Here is a 17,261-nt window from a genome sequence, read left to right on the forward strand (position 1 = left end):
ACAGATAACTAATTTATGAAAGACTTGAATGGAAAAACACGATGAAACTCTCCTATGGATGACGGTAAGCACATTCTTAAGTTGTTACACTACCTTGGGGCGCCCTTAACACTAATTTTACCTTAACACTAATTTTATCTCGACCAATGCGACCAAAGAAACCGAAGGGGTAAGAATGATAATAATGAAAGAAGGATGAAAAGGGAAGAACAAGGCGGACTAGAAGACTACGTGTTTGAACATGTAGTTCGATTGGTTAAAGAAAATGACATGACCTCGACCGTGCTTAAATCTCCCACCCCATATGTCGAACTATACAATAAATCAAGGAAGAAATAGGTCCAAAACTCACACCCAATCGCCCTATTTTGTCATGAAAAACAGGTCCAGACCTCCAAGACCTAAGTGACCCCGTACCTCCCAACATTCCAATATCCAAGTCCTCAATCAATGGGGCATGTGTTAACAAGGAATTCAACGGAACTCAAGTATTCATCAAATCAGAGCTAATTGGTCAAATGGTAGCATTTAAATTTATTGATTTAAAGAGATAAGACTTCATACAGACCTCAAATGCAACAGGCGTCGTCACTATTTGCTTAGATGAAAACCGACCGAAATCCTCCAACACACAGAAACGCCTCAAGCTACAACTGGAATGCTTTTGTACATTTCAAATGAAAATGAAATGCCAAAGGCAAATGTCAAAAACATGTAGTACATAATTCCAAGAGTTGAAGAATAGAAGGATGGCACCTGAGATTTAAATCTCATCCACCTGCATCGCTTCTCCTCTTCTTTCACTTGTATAGCTGCCTGAATCTTCTGCAAGCTTCCAAGACATTCTCTCTGTGACCAAAAGCACTTACCCTGATAAATCCTTCGCCACCAGGTCCGAAACCGCTTCCAGGGGTTGTCACGACATGTGTTTTCTCTAGTATCTCAGCAAATACATCCCACGAACTCCGGCCAGGGAAACGAACCCACACATACGGTGCATTTTTCCCTCCATACACATTAAACCCAAGCGAGTTGAATGTGTCCATAATGATACTGGTGTTTTCTTTGTAAAAACCAATAACCCCGCGCATAGCCTGCAAGTAGAAGTTGATAAATTCCATGATTTCCTATGTAATTTTGTTGTGTGGACATCAAATACAAATTGCACTATGTTCAAATGAAGTGCTCCAAATTATTCACCGTATTTCAGGGGATTAAGGTTACTGTACACGTTTATATTTATTAAAAAAATGAGAAAACTGTAAATAGCAGACCTCAAGCCCTTCTGGCGAAAGACAAGCCAAACCCCCAGCTTGGGCAATGTTGGATGCGCCGTTGAAGCAAGTGCAAACTATGCGGTTGAAATCTTTAGCAACGGGAAATCCATCAGAAAACATAAGCTCCTTTGGAACAACTGTCCAACCAAGACGAACTCCAGTAAATCCAGCATACTTGCTAAATGATGATGTCTCAATTGCAACCTGCACAACAGAAAAATAGATCATACAACATAAAACATAAATTGCCTATCGTTCCTCAACAAATACGAAAGTAAATAATTAGTATCATCTAATATAAATGATAAGCTAAATATCAAATTGCTACATAATTCCAAGTGAGATATAATTGACTTCCTACTATATCATCATCTCCATTCTCCACTAATCCTTTGTACATTAATGTTTCCGTTCGGAGAGAGATTCTAGCAAAAGTGCCTTGACAGGAAAGTCTTCTGCTGCTATTCCTACATTTAACTAACGAGCTTGTTCTTCTACATGTTCTCATAAAGAATTGCGAATTTGCTGCAGCCTGCAGATATGCTAAGAACATATGTGGATGGTAGGATCCAATAGCTTTTGATTTTCAAGGATAGTAAAATAATTTCATTTTTAGAAAGAGAACTCCGCCGTTTGATTATTCTTGCACTAAATAATTCGGGTATGTACACAATTATTAGGCCTGTTCGGAATGATAAAATTGGAATCAAAGGATGAGACCAGACCATCACAAGATCTAAAAGGAGAATCCAAACAATATAGTGGAGCTGTATATAACAATAGAGGAACTAGAGATACGTATTTGAAAGATTCAAAACTTCGACACAAATGTATTGTGATGGAATTTGCAATCAGAATGAAATTGCCAAGTGCAGACATTGAAAAAGTAATCTTGACGAAATTTACCTCCTTCGCTCCAGGAATTTCAAAGATAGATCTTGGATTATCGTCTGATATATACATTGCATATGCAGAATCATAGACTATAATTGACCCATTCTTTTTAGCAAACTGCACCAGCTGGGTTAACTGTTCCCTGGTTGCGGAAGAGCCAGTAGGATTGTTTGGTGAACAGAAAAAAATGATATCTGTTCGGGGAATCTTAGTTAAATCCGGAAAAAATCCATTTTCTGGAGTACATCTCATGTATTCAATATTGCTATACTTTTCAGCATCCTTTTCGTACTGTCCAGTCTGCCCCAAGATGACGCTCGAGTCCACATAAGCCTACAGTTCAACAAAATTCTTGATTATAAATTAAATCTGCAGAAGTAGGTAAAAAGTTCATATAGAAGTGGATTGGCAAAATGTTACAAGTGCACCAGTTAAATATCTAAAAGTTTGTTAATGAGAAGAGCAATCACCGGGTATGATGGATCTTGCACTGCCATTGACACGTTGGAGCCAAAAACAAGCTGCCAAAAGTGGGAAGAGAAGTTAGATAGTAACAAGATGGCAGACACATAGATGATTACCCAAGTTACGACACAGATGATTACCCATGCTATCTTACATTTTAGCTAAGTTTGATGATCAACATTAAAGGGAAAAAAAAAAACAAATACGTTGAAAATAGATAGATTTAACAGATGAATTTTTTTCCAAACTAAAACAAACCATACCTGAAGACGTGTTATGTCACATTTTGCACCATCAGAAACAAAGATATCATCTTCTTCTATGCCAAGGCCGCTATAAAATGTTTTGCCAATTAAAGCTCTCACTGGCTGTACAAATAAGCATCTAAATTAGAACTACCAATCTTGTAAAGAAATGACCTAAAAGAAGTCAAGTCATCAGGTCAATGCAAAAATGATGGAAAACACTTGTTAACACAATAAGGCAGCTACTATACTTCGCAAAGTGTAAACCAGTTACTGACAGCATATTAATTTGAAACTATACAAGCTAGGTAGCAAAAAAATTTTTTTTTTAAATCATTGCCGGAAGGCACATGCTTGACGGAAGAGGCATATCAAATAGAGAAAACTGTTGTCGGACGTACGCCAAAACCAAGTGGTAAAACTGTTGAAGGTGCCGGCAAAATGTTGAGGGAACCTTTCACAATATAAAATCTGTGTATCGTATTTGATCATGCTATAATTTTATTATAAATAGAAACAGATAAGTTCAAATTAAGATGAACATGAAAAAGTACAACCTACCCAAAAATGCGCCGAAGCCCAAAGGCATACTTGCAAAAAAAAAAAAAAAAAAAAAAAAAAAAAAAAAAAAAAAAAAAAAAAAAAAAAAAAAAAAAAGTGTGCTCCAATTGATACAAACGAAAAGGGGAGAGTGGTTGTAGCAATTTTTTAATCAACTGACCACCCGTCAAAGTACTGTAAGAATCTAAATCGAAGATCTCTCCCAAGTCTTATAAGAATCGAATAACACTCTCCTATTATGTTTCCTTCCATGGGTTATAAAGACCAAAATAGCACTTTGTCACAAGACCTTAGCTCTTCTGGTAAGCGTATGGCCCCCAAGGTTTTGTTGGATGAAGTCCATTACTGATAAAAGTTGGTTCTACAACATGCCAAACTAAAAGATGCAATCCCATGAATTTGAAGCAAAAGTACAGTAATACCTTATGCTAGGGGTGTTACAGTGTACAAAAGAGTGGCTAGGCTTCTCACTATTTCTACACAAAATTCACCCATTAGGAAGATCACTCGTTAGAGAACCCTTTCCAAATATCAGAAACTTCAATCAAGATGCCAAATGCACAACTTCACTTCAAAAGGCTAGCAGGAGTAACAAAGTTTGTCGGGACTGAATTGCATACCTTTTCGCCCTGCTCAGCCCCATAGCCACTGTAACCCTCTAGTGTGGACAATGCATGTGATCTCTGCCAAAGAACGAAACAGATTCGTCATAAATGACTAAGTTATAAACAGTTTTTTAGCTAAAAAAAATCAAGTAATATGAGGTTTATGATCTTCTGGCATGAAAACAACTCCAGGGAGACCTTCCAATTAAGTGCAAACAGTTGGAAGAAAAATGTAATGGGTGAATTGGACACCATAGAATAGTTTTATTTCATACAAACTAAACTTCCATAAGGAGTGTCTGAATCACGTAATAAATTCAATTGAACGAGACAAAAAATTACATGCAAATATGTAAGAAAAAATGACTGATTTCACTAGGAAGGAGATGGCAGTAACACTACCCTAGTAAGCCGAATCCCGACAGCAGAAGAGACGAGTTTATCCAAAATAAAAATGATCAGACCATACGAAAGACAGGACACTGATCAACGCAAGGTCTATATTTTCATATGATATTAAGTAAAATATTTTAACGATTCTGACCAACTCTCCTTCTCATACAATATAACAAAATTCAACTTCAGCTAATATCCTAGATCAACTACTGTTTCTCGACAGAGATGGCTCATTATTCCTACACCTGTTATGATTTGCGAGTTACAAGAACCAGAAGCAGTAAATTATTTATACCTTTGCCATGGCCGATGTAATAACCTCAGGAATAGGCTCAGTAGTGTCACCAATTCCAAGGCTAATTACTTTCGCATCAGGATACTTCTGCAAGTGCGCATTCCTTCTCCTTGCAATCTATTATAATATATACGCATATACACTATTACCGCTAAAATTAATACAAAGCGATGATATCGAAATTTCAAGATGAAAATAAAACTAAAAAGCTCAAGCATGGAAATTCATCAATAGCATGAACTAAGACCTTGAGCAAAATACACTACACACCTCGGGAAAAAGGTATCCAGCTTGAAGTTTGGCCATGTTCGCATTTCGAGGGACCGATGTTTTGTAGGCTTAAGAACAAAAAACAAAAACAAAAAAAAAAACAACAAAAGAACGCCAATAAGAAGATGAAGAAGCAGATAAGTTCTCATTTTTGCAGATATCATCGAAGTATGGATATCATTACTTTCTTCAACCGATAATGTACGAAAAGTTTAAAATTGAAGATTCATATTCTATATCTTCAAACACAATCTGTAATTTCCGCAATACCTGTCATAGAATCTTGAGACGTTGCAACACACTTGACGCGGAACCTTGTTCCTGGAAATGATACCTTCGGATTCCTGGAGAATAAACTAGTTAATTTCGATGATTCTTATGCGACAAAACGAGACATGCAGAAGTTCCAGTTCCAACGAAAAACCACTCAAAACGAAAATGAAGTGACAGAGAAAGTACTTGGCATTGAAACTGGAGTGCGAGAAAAAGGAAGAGGAAGACGATGAGAGTGCAGCAGAGGATAAGCTGTGTGTAGCCGCCATTTTTTCCAGTACCAAACGTATTCAGTGAGATGATGTCGCCGTGGAAGTGGCCAGTTTTTTTAAACAACTGAAACCCTAAATTTGGTTATTAAAAAAAAAATAAAACTAATTAATAAAAATACCTCATTTTTAATTGGTTTAAAAAATTACCTACAACTCCCAATAATTACTTTTTTTTTTCAAAAATATCCTTATTAACTTTAAAATATTTTAGTAATGCCTTTAAAATTTAAAAAAATAAATTCACTTTATTAAAAAAAAATACACATTAAATCTTAAATTAAACGTCTTTAAATCTTTATAAAAAAAGTTTCTTCCTCTTTAATTTTTTGAATTCCGCATCTTTAAAAGTCATAAAATGTCGATATTGACAGACTTTAGTCGAAGTGTCTGGTTGGATTTTGGAGTTCTTCAACATTGAGCGTTAAACCCATTTGAAACCCAAATTAGAAATTGTAGGGTGAAGCAAATCACAATGTCTTAGCACACATCATAATCAAAAAATAAAACTCCTATCGCAGGTCGGGCGACTCATTCCTTTTTTCTATAGCACTAAAATCAGTCATAATATTATTTTAAAATTTTAAAATATTAAATTAAATAAAATTCAATGGAGATTTATTTTTTAAAATTTACAATTTAAATATTATTTATTATTATTATTATTATTATTTTTTGCTTATTCGAAATCTAGATATACGATCCACTATTTTTTAATTTATTGTCTATTTTTTCTACAATTCACGTATTAAATTGTTATATTTGTAAGCATTTAAATAAAAAAAAAAATCTACTTAAATAAATCTCAACAACCATTATGATTTAAACCAAAGGTTTAGTTTAACTTATGCAGCGAATATTTTTTTGCTAAATTATTTTAAATTTTTATTTGTTATTTTTTTTCGGTACCAGCGCACGGAAGGGTAAGGTATAAAAGGAGCCCATTTATTTGACTAACCTCTACTCCTCTCTCTCAACAGCGCTCTGTTTCTTCGAGAGCCAAAAAGTTCAATCAGTCCTTCAAAGATTCGAAGCGTGTTCTAATCGGGAAGGGAGTCCCGAAGTTTTGCAGTTTTCTTCGCTTCCGGTAACACGCTATCCGCTTCCTCGTAATTCTGCAATTCTTTCGTTTCGATTGTTTACTGTTTCTTTACTTTCTAGGATTTCATAAACTCGAATCACTATTCTTTTGCTTCCAAAGTATTCATTTGTGTGTTTAGAGTTGGTAGTGATTGGTAGTGGATGTGTTCTGGTTATAATAGCGAACAGTGGATGCATTGTTGCGATTGTGCTCTATTTGCTCGAAATTTAGTGTGATCGCTTTCGTATTTAATTATAGCAGATTTTGAATTTGGAATGTGGTTGAGTTTCTCGGCTACGACTCAATGTGATGAATTTCAGTATCCACTGTGCTGTTTTTCTTTTGTTTTTAAGCTAATGACTCTAAAAATTTGTTGTTCCTTTGATTGTATCATCGTAAATTGATATATACATCGCATTTAATTGGTGTGGTAGGATCAGTATATCACTCCAGCTTATTTGAATCGTGTGAAATAAATATAGTAGAGGAGTAGGAGGTGCATATGATATATGAATCAGTGAAGAATATTGTTCTCATTAGCTTTGAAGTGATGATCCTACAGAAATTCAAGTTATTTTGATACTGGAAACTATTTCACACAGGGTTCTAACTCAGTCATGAGCGGCTTTGAAGTTTCTATGCCAATGACTATGGTGTTAATGAGGCAAAATCGAGTAAATCGCTATGTTGCTCGTGGCGCTAATCAATACATAAATTCACTACTGTCAATTTTATCATTCCTATGTCTTCTGACGATGGTACTTCCTTTTACGATTATACCTCTTCTCTTCCCCTTTCTTTCAATGCAAACATAATGTTCCCTTTTCGATTACTATAATTGAATCACGTTATCAAAACATATATTTATTGAATTGTGATTTCTTTTTTTGTTTAATTCTGGAAAATATCGAATTCAGGTCGTAAATCTTACTTGCATGTTTTCTGTAATTTTCAGGCAATCGTTTTTATAGGATATCTCCATCATGCATCAGGTTCGTATTTGTTACTAAACTCGGAGGGACAGTAGCTAAGTTAATTAAGTTGGCTGGATGCCTACACGATGAAGCAACGGTTTAATATTCGTTTTAGATTTCGAATTTTTAAATGTATATTTTTGTTTTTTATCTTTCAAAATATAGAAATTTTGCTCATTGTTACATTCACAAAAATTGTTTATCAAATGAATTTAACTTGTTGACATAGACATGAATTGAAGTCACATAAGTTAGCCGAGGTAGCCATTGGAGACAAATTAACAAGGGACAAAATAGTTCTCTTTTTTTAAAAAAGGTATTTGGGACCAAAATAGGGCAAGTCCGAAAGTATAGAGATAAGAGACTTTAGCAAAGACGAGAAAAAAAAAAAAAAAAAAACAAATAAACAAGGCTTTTATCTTTTTTCTGATAACCAAATTCTTTTCTTCTCAAATTTGTTTTCCTTTTTGCTTGATATCCAAGTTCTTTTCTTCTCAATTTTTTTTTTGTTTTGAACTTCTAATTTCAAATTGTCTTCACTGTTATATAATATTTTCTATTCTTAATCTGAATATGCGCATCTAATTTCTTATTCTTTATCTTCGCATGGTAGGTGGGCAGGGAAGTATCACAGATGTTGAGAATGACGTTGAAGGTATTCTGTCTTATCTTTACGAAGTCACTACAACGACTTTTAATAATTAGTACAATAACATTGCAGCATTGCTTCACTGAGAATATAATTCAGTCATCAATCAAGCTTGGTTAAAATTGACAAATTGGATTTTGACCGTCTTGAACCAGAATTCCTGTTCCATATTAGTGGTATAAATTTTGTAATTCGTCTGGAATTCCTCATAATTGATCAATTTGTTAATGACGACTTTGTTTTAAGTTCTATATGGACAAGGAGCACTTTGCGTAGGTCATATCAGAATAAATAACATTGCCTTCGTTTCATATATCACTGAGATTTGGACTAACTCCTCTACTCCCAGTTGGTCTCTCAACAATCTATAGCTCGGCCCATGGTAGAAAAAGAATATTAGATTATCATTGTTTGTAGGTGATACAATTGCTTATTTGGTATTCCGTTATTTGTTTGAACATTTGCAACCTTGAGCTTGCTAAAGTTAGACAGCTGAATTTTCTTCATGGATTTGGAAATTAGACTAGGCCACTTGAGAATTACCATAAAGGTCCATGTACACCAATGTACTGCTAGTGTTCTTGATCATTCTCATTTATAAATTTCTTTTTATTAATTTAGAAAGAACTAAAAGTACAGAAGAAAAGAACCTCATGAGTGGAAAACAATTTATAACCGAAGTTTTTGAAGGAAACGATTGAATATATTCATGAATCTGCCAGCGTATACAACACGTACAGAAACGATCACCCATGTTCTTTGACAAGGAATCTCTCAGGTATTTAATATTGCTAGATCATAATGGCAGGTCATACATTTTGCACTTCGGAAGTTCAAACAATAATAACATTGTTAAAGGAAGTATATGACTATAACATGAACAAAGTGTTATATGTTGGCCCTGATACTGGTTCAGTGATGCCCGAATTGCTCGAAGACAAGGATGATTATGTAGATTGGGGTATGGATCCATATGACACCGATGGTGCTGATTCGTGCTGCTGGGATCTCATTGAGAGAGAAATTGTCCATGTTTCTGATATGAAATTTCCGCTGCCTTATAGGGAGAAATCATTTTCTCATGTTATAGTTTCAGATACTTTGGAATATATGTCTTCAAGATACCTTAACGAAACAATTCCCGAGTTTATGAGGGTATCTAGAGATGGTATTGTCATATTTGCAGGTAAATCCTTCATTACAGTTTTGTTTTCTAGAGATTAAAAATGCTTGAACTCAGAGTCGGATATATCATTATTTCTAATGTTTTTTAGTTTCAAACTGCATGTCCTGGGTCTTCAATGTTACTGCTATACTTCTCATTCGTCTCATTTTCTATCCTATGCAGGTCATCCAGATTTTCCAGTTTCGAAATTCAACAGATCCAGATACAACCGCCAGGTTAGAATTATGGAACTTTAAGTCTAATCCTCTTTGATTGTTGGACATTTTAGTTTGAAACACTAAGTTTTAAATGTCGAATGAACATACACTGCGACGGTGCGAAGATTCGATGTCATTCTATCACTGATTTGTCACATTTTGTTCACTCACGGTGCATGTTCTGAAATAAAATGTAATGGTCAAGAAACAGCAAACAAATTCTAGAAGATCTACTACGTAGTTAATGGTTTATGATTTGAATTTCAACTTGGTTGGTTCTATGTCATGACAACATTTTGTTAGGAATAACGACTCTCCAATGATATGATATTATTCACTTTGAGCATAAGTTCTCATGACTTTGCTTTGGACTTCCCCAAAAACACTAGTACGAATGGAGATATATTCCTTACTTATAAACCCATCATCATTCCCTAAATTTGCCAACGTGGGATTACCTCCCAACAGCCCTTAACATGTGTTTCATTCTCGATAATCAATACTCGAAATTTCCCGAGTGTCACATGTAGTTGAATTTTACTTACTCATGCAATGATCATTAGGCTTCAATTTGTTTGTGAATTTTGTAGGCCAAACTCCGAAGTCCTTCTTGGTGGAAAATGTATTTAGCTCAAAGGAAGTTTAAAGAAGATGCTGCTGCTAAAGAGAGGCTTAACAATATGTTAAAAGACATCTCATTCGAACCAGCCTGCCAAATCTTTCTTCTCAAGTCAGAACCATTCCATTAAAACTATTGATTTTTTTTTTTTTTTGGGTCCAATTCTTTAGCCAATTGAAACCATGCTTCAAATTTAATTATCAGTCACTCATTCATTTTAGATCAGTAAATTTATTTCAAGGTCTTTTTAGGTTTAGTCTGACAAATATCAGACCTTTTGTTTGATATGAGTAATCAGTCAAAAGTGTTGGCATGAGTTTGCTCCATTGCTTTTGGGTCTTCTGTTCCGTACATTTTTTCCCGTTTGTAAATATGAATTCTTACAAATGGTATCCATATTTCAAATTTTTCTTGTGGAAATATGGATGTGAATAAGAATCATTTTTCTTTTCTCTGTTTTTGCTTTGTACAGAGACTTGGGCGTGGAATCTTTCGGTAATAGCAGGATTTTAAAGTTTTTGTATGAACATTATCATCACTGATGCCACGATAAAAATGCTTTCATAATACTTTGAAATGAATGTGGAGCGGAAGCATAAACAAGATCCATAAAATATAAACAAAAACTCAAACAATAAGAAAAATTTCTTTTTCCTTATGCTGAGTGTTGTTTAAAAATAATACTCCCAACAAAATTCTCAAATGCTTATTCAAATGCGATCTACCACTACCAAATAAAGAGAGAGATATGGCTGTGTTCACTCTCTCAAATAAAATTCAAAAATATATTTATATTAATTTTAAAATATATTTATATTAATTTTAAATGAAAGCAGTTAATTCTTTGTTAAAAAAGATACCTAACTTTCATAAGTGTTTTCTTAAAAAATACCTTTAAATTTTTTTTAAAAACTTTAAAAAACACATTTTTAAATTAAAAAGAACTTTCAAAAATAACATTAAATTTTTTTTTTTTTTTTTTTTTTTTTTTTTTTTTTTTTTTTTTTTTTTTTTTTTTTTTTTTTTTTTTTTTTTTTTTTTTTTTTTTTTTTTTTTTTTTTTTTTTTTTTTTTTTTTTTTTTTTTTTTTTTTTTACTTTCATGTGTATTTTTTAAACATATTATTCTAGGATAATAGTGAGTATTTTTTATTTTATTTTTTAAATTTGAAGGGTATGATATAAAAAATTTAAAATTCAAAGGTATTTTTGAAACGGTTTAAAAATTTAAAAATATTTTTGAAATAAATTATTAATACTTTTATTTATTTATTTATTTATTTTTGTCTCGGAACAAAATATATATATATATATATATTTTTTATTAATTTAGTAAATAATTATTTTAATTTCTAACTTTTTGTGCTGTGTGTTTAATAAATTAACGAGTTTTAAATTTTGTGCATTTTTTTACAAATGCATTTAAAAAAAATTATTTATTAAATATAAATTTCAATGATATTTCATCCCTCTAAATTTTTAATTTTATATTAAGTAAATCTTTTAAATTTTATAATTTATAATTTTAAAAATTAAACAACGAAAGAGACAAGAGCTCTTAACTTGAAAAATTAAACTTGTAATTTTACTAAACAGCATCATAATTTTGAAGCAAAGTTTATTAAAAAAAAAAGAATAATATATATCAGCGAATGAGAATGAGCGTTTAGAGCTGGAATCTCCGGCTCCGGCCATGGCGGTGAGGGAGAACCACCATCGTCATTACCAAGCGAAGCAAGTTCCTCTTTTCCCCTTACTCTCTCTTATCTGCTTCCTTTCCATTCTTCTCGCTCTCTCAGCTTTCCGTAAAACCTCGGCCCCTCTACAACCGCATCAGAGCATCCAATTCAACAATGGCGATAGATCCGGGAGATCGAAGGCGGCTAGGGACGGGTCGTGCGATTATTCCGATGGAAGTTGGTATTACGATCCGAATTTGAGAACCTCCAAGTACGACCACACCTGCAAAGAGATTTTCAAAGGCTGGAACTGCTATGCGGCGAACAAGTCCAATGCTCCCCAAATCATCAATTGGCATTGGAAGCCGAAGCAATGTGATCTTCCGCATTTTGATCCGGTTTCCTTTCTCGAGAAGTTTAGAAATATTAACATCGGTACTCGCTTGGTCTCCCTTTCATCCTTGCTGCAATTTTTTTCCGCGTCCTGCTGTCTGTTTGTGCTTAACTGTTGAGTACTTAAATTGTTTTGCTTGCAAAGATTTCTGGGGGCACAAAAAGAAGTTTGTACTTAAATGATGAAGCGTTATCAAGTTCCCGAGCGTTGCTTAGTTATAATTTCCGTACTCTCTTTTCATTCAGTAAAATAGACAGACATTTCTTTTCATGATTTCAGTTCACAGTTAACATGAAATTGGTCTCTGATGCGAGTGGAGAAAGTAGAATATATCAGGTGAAGCTGACGGGTTATGACATATTCATACAAATTTTTAGTACTTCCATTGGCGAGCTTGAAAATTAGGCAGAAATTCAAATGCAGAACCTTCTATTCTTAGTTTAGTACCATGTTAATTGATTATGTTATATTTGATCTTTTATCCATATTTTTGGCATAGGCATGCTTATATATTTGATCAATCTATGTCTATTATAATGCTGGATATGGACTTTATGAATGTTTTGCAGTGCAGGATTTGTTGGCGACTCCTTAAATAGGAACATGTTTGTTTCACTTTTTTGTTCTCTGAAACGCGTGCCGGGTGAAGTGAAAAAGTGGCGTCCTGCTGGTGCTGATCGTGGTTTTTCATTTCTGAAGTACAATCTTACTATTACATATCATAGAACAAATATTCTGGCGCGATATGCATCGTAAGTAATGTGTTATGATGACTAGTTTGATTTATCATTAACCACCAATTCTTATATCCATCGAACTCTTCTATTTCTTCATGATCTTTCACGCCGTTAGAAATTTGGATATTGTCTGATCTGTCGAATTTACACCAAATGTTTTGTCTATCATTTTCCTACCATTCTTGGATTAGGCATCTAATTTGTTCATCAAAAGAGTAGAATAGGGAGCATAACAAAATGTTCACTTCTCTAGTGGAGGTCTTAGGATAACAAAGGGCTGAGAGTAGCTGAAGGGGTTTGATGGTTTTAGGATTGCTCATGAGCAAAATGTTCTTGTGGATAGAACTTTGGAATTTACTGTTATCCTGTGAGGATATCATTAAAATCTTCACTTCTCTAGTAGGAAACGGTTTTTTTTAGGTTCCTTATAGGGAGCATACACAATTAGGTAAGTCGGGATTACCTTTTTCTCCAATGCTTTGTCGCCCATGAGAACCGCACAATTGAGTTCCGTTCGAAGTGGGAGCTTCCCTTCGTTCTTTAGTACATTTCATTACTTTTAAGGGAGTCGACTCAAGATTTTGGCACCAAACATTCCCGAGGACTCACTGGGCTCATGAAATTTTTTTAATGAAAAGCTTTGTTTCTTGATGAAAAACGTCTCAATCAACTGTGTTCCAAAGGTGTATTGTTTAAAATCTCATTTAAGCAACGTGTCTCTAAGCCACGTACTTCTCTCACTGGGGAAGCTTATAGACATTTTCCAAACTATTTGCCCTTTTGTACCTTTTCTTTTCCAGTACACGGTATGTTGTATAAAAGGACTTCTCACGTTTACATTACAATTTCCACTTTCATCTTTTTGTTGCGCTGTAGCAGTTGACAACTAACATTATTTGTTCCTACTTCTGTTTGAGTCAGGTGGTCAGCTAATGCTGACGGTGGAGAATTGGAATCTCTTGGATATAAAGAAGGTTACAGAGTTGATGTTGACATTCCAGAAAGTTCATGGATAGAGGCTCCAAACTTCCATGATATTTTAGTTTTCAACACAGGACACTGGTACTTAAATTTGTTTTTCCAATTCAACTCAGCTTTTATGGTATGCATAATTTTAGTTGTGGGGGGGTGGAAATACATACTTTAGTTTGACTTCGTGGAATTTGGCATAACGAAGTATGATAATTGATAAATATGTATGAGAACCACATCATGATAGGATTATATTCTGCTAACCTCAAAAACTTTGAAATAATTTCTACATGCTATTTTGATGTTTTTATCACGTGGAACGTAGGAAATTTCGACTGTAGAAGGCGAGAGAATTACGATGATTTGACTAGGTTAGAATGCTGTTGATATCTTATATTCGTCCAACTATATGATCACATTCTTTGATTGTTTTTGACAAAATATTCCCTTTCAAATCCATCGACAATCAAGTTTGCATGTATTTGATTTTTTAGATAGGTAATTTGGACTTGTTCATTTCTTTCAAATAGGTGGTGGGCACCTTCAAAATTTGACCCTGTAAAATCACCAATGCTTTTCTTCGAAATGGGTCAGCCTATCATCCCTCCAGTACCTCCTGATGTTGGCTTGGACAAGGTTCTGCAACATATGGTACACAATTCTTTATTTCCTCTCTTGGATGTCAGTTTGATCTATTAACTATTCTAGACTGTGTGAGCTAAATTCTAACTTGTTTTCAGATAATTTTTCAAACTAGAAACTTTTCAGCGGACTCAATCATGTTCAATTAGGTGCAAATATTTCCATTTATAAACTAAAGATCAACACGAGTCATTCTTAAGTTTTTAAATTTTCAGTTTAAATAATTGTTTCACTCAAATTCATAATATTTTGAGTTCACTGAAGTCTGCATTCAAGTTTTTATGGCCACCTCTGTTTGATATTTTATCAAATATTATAAGAACTTCGAACACTAAAATATTGTGTTGTGAGATGTGCATTAACTGCCCAAAGGTACGCAATCATGAGTTAGATCATGAACACTCTTAGTGTAACAGTCCAAGCCTACCGCTAGCAGATATTACCCTTTTTGGGCTTTCTCTTTCAGACTTCCCCTCAAGATATTTTAAATGCGGCGGCTAGAGAGAGGTTTCTACATTCTTATAAATAATGTTTCGTTCTCTCCTAACTGATTGATGTAAGATTTCACACCTAGTGTCGAAATGTATATAGGAATTGACCTTGTACTAAATATGGGAAAGAATTGTGCTGGATCTCATTTTTGCTTTATCATTTTGTGAATGATCTCTTGTTCATTGTAGATACCATACGTTGAGAAAAGAATGCCACCCGGTGCAATCAAATTCTTCCGCACGCAATCACCTAGACATTTTGAAGGAGGTGACTGGTACCAAGGTGGTTCTTGCCAGCGGCAGCAGCCTCTATCTCCACAGCAGGTGATCAACTCACATTTTATTCCATATTCTAACGAAAGCTCTGCTAGACATAGATTATTATTCTGTGCGTCTTCCATGATTTCTCCTAAATGAAACAAACCGTCTCAAAGGGTAGTCGTCTTTCAGGCCGAGGATCTGTTCTCGCTGAGCAATAACAGAACCAATGTCGAGGTTCGTCTCGTAAATGAGCACCTCCTCAAGGCCCTTAATGGAACCAGTTTCCATATTTTGAACATAACTCCCATGAGTGAGTTGAGAGCTGATGCACATCCTGCCTCAGCTGGTGGAAAGAAGCACGACGACTGTATGCATTGGTGCTTGCCGGGACTCACCGATACATGGAACGACTTGTTCATACAGCATCTATACAACATTAGAAGTTAGTATAATTTATCCTTAACACCCTGAAATTGCATTGCTTTTTTACCTGTTAAAAGTGCTCTTGGATCATATTTATTGGTAGAATTGAAGAGAAGGATTAATATTCTCAACTTGGTTATCAGGTTTGAAATTTTCAAGGATGCTTCCCAATCTAGTTAGTTCTTTACAATAGATCCACCGCTAGCAGATATTGTTCTCTTTGGGCTTTTCCTGTCGGGCTTCCTCTCAAGGTTTTAAAATGCAGGAAGGTTTCCACACCCTTATAAATGGTGGTTTGTTCTCCTCCCCATCCAATGTGGAGCATCCTCCATTATTTCCACAACCAATGTGGTTTGTTCACCTCGTGTCTGCCCCCTTCGAGAAACAGCGAAGGGGGGTGGATTGTGATGTCTCACATTAGTTGGGAGGAGAACAAACCACCATTTATAAAGGTGTGGAAACCTTCTCTTAGGAGACGCGTTTTAAAGCCNTGAGAGGAAGTCCGAAAGCGAAAGCCCAAAGAAGACAATATTTGCTAGCGGTGAAGTTGTTACCGGAGACAAAATATATAATTTAGTTTAGAAGTAAAAAAAAAAAAAAAAAAAAAAATTTACAAAAATATTTGTGACATCATATTCTTAAACAAATATCTTGATATTGCCATAATCTGTGTTGGGTAGTCTTAATGTCTAACAAATTTTTCGTAAATGCTCATTATTATTTGACTAATTTATCATTTTTTTTTTAATTTTCTTTTTCTATTTTATATCTTAATTATCTTTAGTATCTCACCATTTATGTAATATAATTGTTAACATAATAAATACATATGACAACCATGTTTTTAAGTATGCATTTATTGTCAAATTAATTTCTTATCATTTCTATTTAGTTTTTACATTTAAAATTATAAAAGCTCAATACATTTTCTATTTTTACATTAAGTTATTAAACTTTGGATATTGTATCTATTATATCTCTATTTTTCTTTAAAATAATTTATTTATTTAACGTAGAATTATATCTTGTTTAATGGGACCCTTAATTAACTTTTATTTATTTATTTATTTATTTTTGTCTGGTTGATCCATAAATTTAAAAAATGTAAAATATGTCAAGAAAATGAAAGTCTAAGAACCAAATGGATATACATATAAAAGTTTAGAACTTATTTGGACGTCTAAGAACCAAATAGATATACATATAAAAGTTTAGAACTTATTTGGACAGTTTTAAAAGGGGTTAGGATATCTGTCTTTATAGGTATAAATATATATCCAAATTACATATATTATATGTGTTAAGGAGGTTTCTGATTCAAAGCGAGGTGGTAGAACCATAGTTCCATCAACATAATCCAACATGTCTTGACTCTCACGGAGAGGAAGAAGTTGACTTTTCCAAAAAA

General features: G+C 34.0%; 3 protein-coding genes across 8 annotated transcripts; 2 read left to right on the top strand and 1 right to left on the bottom strand.

The window, feature by feature from the left end:
• Positions 1-510: 510 nt before the first annotated feature.
• On the bottom strand, positions 511-5,622 carry LOC111484216 (LL-diaminopimelate aminotransferase, chloroplastic-like). Its single transcript, XM_023130730.1, has 10 exons — positions 5,468-5,622; positions 5,279-5,352; positions 5,009-5,076; positions 4,739-4,855; positions 4,063-4,125; positions 2,900-3,004; positions 2,642-2,692; positions 2,184-2,504; positions 1,275-1,481; positions 511-1,094 (listed from the first exon to the last, which is right to left on the bottom strand). The coding sequence occupies exons 1-10, from the start codon at positions 5,548-5,550 to the stop codon at positions 801-803; spliced, it is 1,383 nt and encodes a 460-aa protein (XP_022986498.1). The 5' UTR covers positions 5,551-5,622; the 3' UTR covers positions 511-800.
• Positions 5,623-6,227: 605 nt separating this feature from the next.
• On the top strand, positions 6,228-10,708 carry LOC111491988 (uncharacterized protein At3g49720-like). 6 transcript variants are annotated; one of them, XM_023141144.1, is made up of 7 exons: positions 6,228-6,637; positions 7,234-7,389; positions 7,587-7,623; positions 8,219-8,260; positions 9,063-9,440; positions 9,603-9,655; positions 10,228-10,708. In XM_023141144.1, exons 2-7 carry the CDS (start codon positions 7,249-7,251, stop codon positions 10,384-10,386), a joined length of 810 nt encoding a protein of 269 aa, XP_022996912.1. In that variant the 5' UTR covers positions 6,228-6,637; positions 7,234-7,248; the 3' UTR covers positions 10,387-10,708. The 6 variants fall into 6 exon arrangements, with proteins under 6 accessions (XP_022996912.1, XP_022996886.1, XP_022996895.1 ...); XM_023141118.1 differs by lacking the exon at positions 6,228-6,637 and adding an exon at positions 6,665-7,127; XM_023141127.1 differs by lacking the exon at positions 6,228-6,637 and adding an exon at positions 6,665-6,950 and having other exon boundaries at positions 7,066-7,389.
• Positions 10,709-11,893: 1,185 nt separating this feature from the next.
• Positions 11,894-16,011, top strand: LOC111487655 (protein trichome birefringence-like 13). Its single transcript, XM_023135140.1, has 6 exons — positions 11,894-12,368; positions 12,902-13,079; positions 13,986-14,126; positions 14,567-14,687; positions 15,359-15,493; positions 15,620-16,011. Exons 1-6 carry the CDS (start codon positions 11,948-11,950, stop codon positions 15,875-15,877), a joined length of 1,254 nt encoding a protein of 417 aa, XP_022990908.1. The 5' UTR covers positions 11,894-11,947; the 3' UTR covers positions 15,878-16,011.
• Positions 16,012-17,261: the final 1,250 nt, after the last annotated feature.

This window comes from Cucurbita maxima, unplaced genomic scaffold, assembly GCF_002738345.1.
Source record: "Cucurbita maxima cultivar Rimu unplaced genomic scaffold, Cmax_1.0 Cma_Scf00001, whole genome shotgun sequence".
Classification (NCBI taxonomy): domain Eukaryota; kingdom Viridiplantae; phylum Streptophyta; class Magnoliopsida; order Cucurbitales; family Cucurbitaceae; genus Cucurbita; species Cucurbita maxima.

Excerpts from the sequence above, each read along its gene's own strand:
- LOC111484216 (XM_023130730.1), bottom strand. The coding sequence starts at position 5,550 with ATGGCGGCTACACACAGCTTATCCTCTGCTGCACTCTCATCGTCTTCC. Across the intron at positions 5,353-5,467 it reads CACTCCAGTTTCAATGCCAA|GAATCCGAAGGTATCATTTC; the intron begins GTACTTTCTCTG and ends TTTATTCTCCAG. Across the intron at positions 4,856-5,008 it reads CTGGATACCTTTTTCCCGAG|ATTGCAAGGAGAAGGAATGC; the intron begins GTGTGTAGTGTA and ends ATATTATAATAG.
- LOC111491988 (XM_023141144.1), top strand. The coding sequence starts at position 7,249 with ATGAGCGGCTTTGAAGTTTCTATGCCAATGACTATGGTGTTAATGAGG. Across the intron at positions 7,624-8,218 it reads ATATCTCCATCATGCATCAG|GTGGGCAGGGAAGTATCACA; the intron begins GTTCGTATTTGT and ends TTCGCATGGTAG. Across the intron at positions 9,441-9,602 it reads TGGTATTGTCATATTTGCAG|GTCATCCAGATTTTCCAGTT; the intron begins GTAAATCCTTCA and ends TATCCTATGCAG.
- LOC111487655 (XM_023135140.1), top strand. The coding sequence starts at position 11,948 with ATGGCGGTGAGGGAGAACCACCATCGTCATTACCAAGCGAAGCAAGTT. Across the intron at positions 13,080-13,985 it reads ATTCTGGCGCGATATGCATC|GTGGTCAGCTAATGCTGACG; the intron begins GTAAGTAATGTG and ends TGTTTGAGTCAG. Across the intron at positions 15,494-15,619 it reads AGCCTCTATCTCCACAGCAG|GCCGAGGATCTGTTCTCGCT; the intron begins GTGATCAACTCA and ends GTCGTCTTTCAG.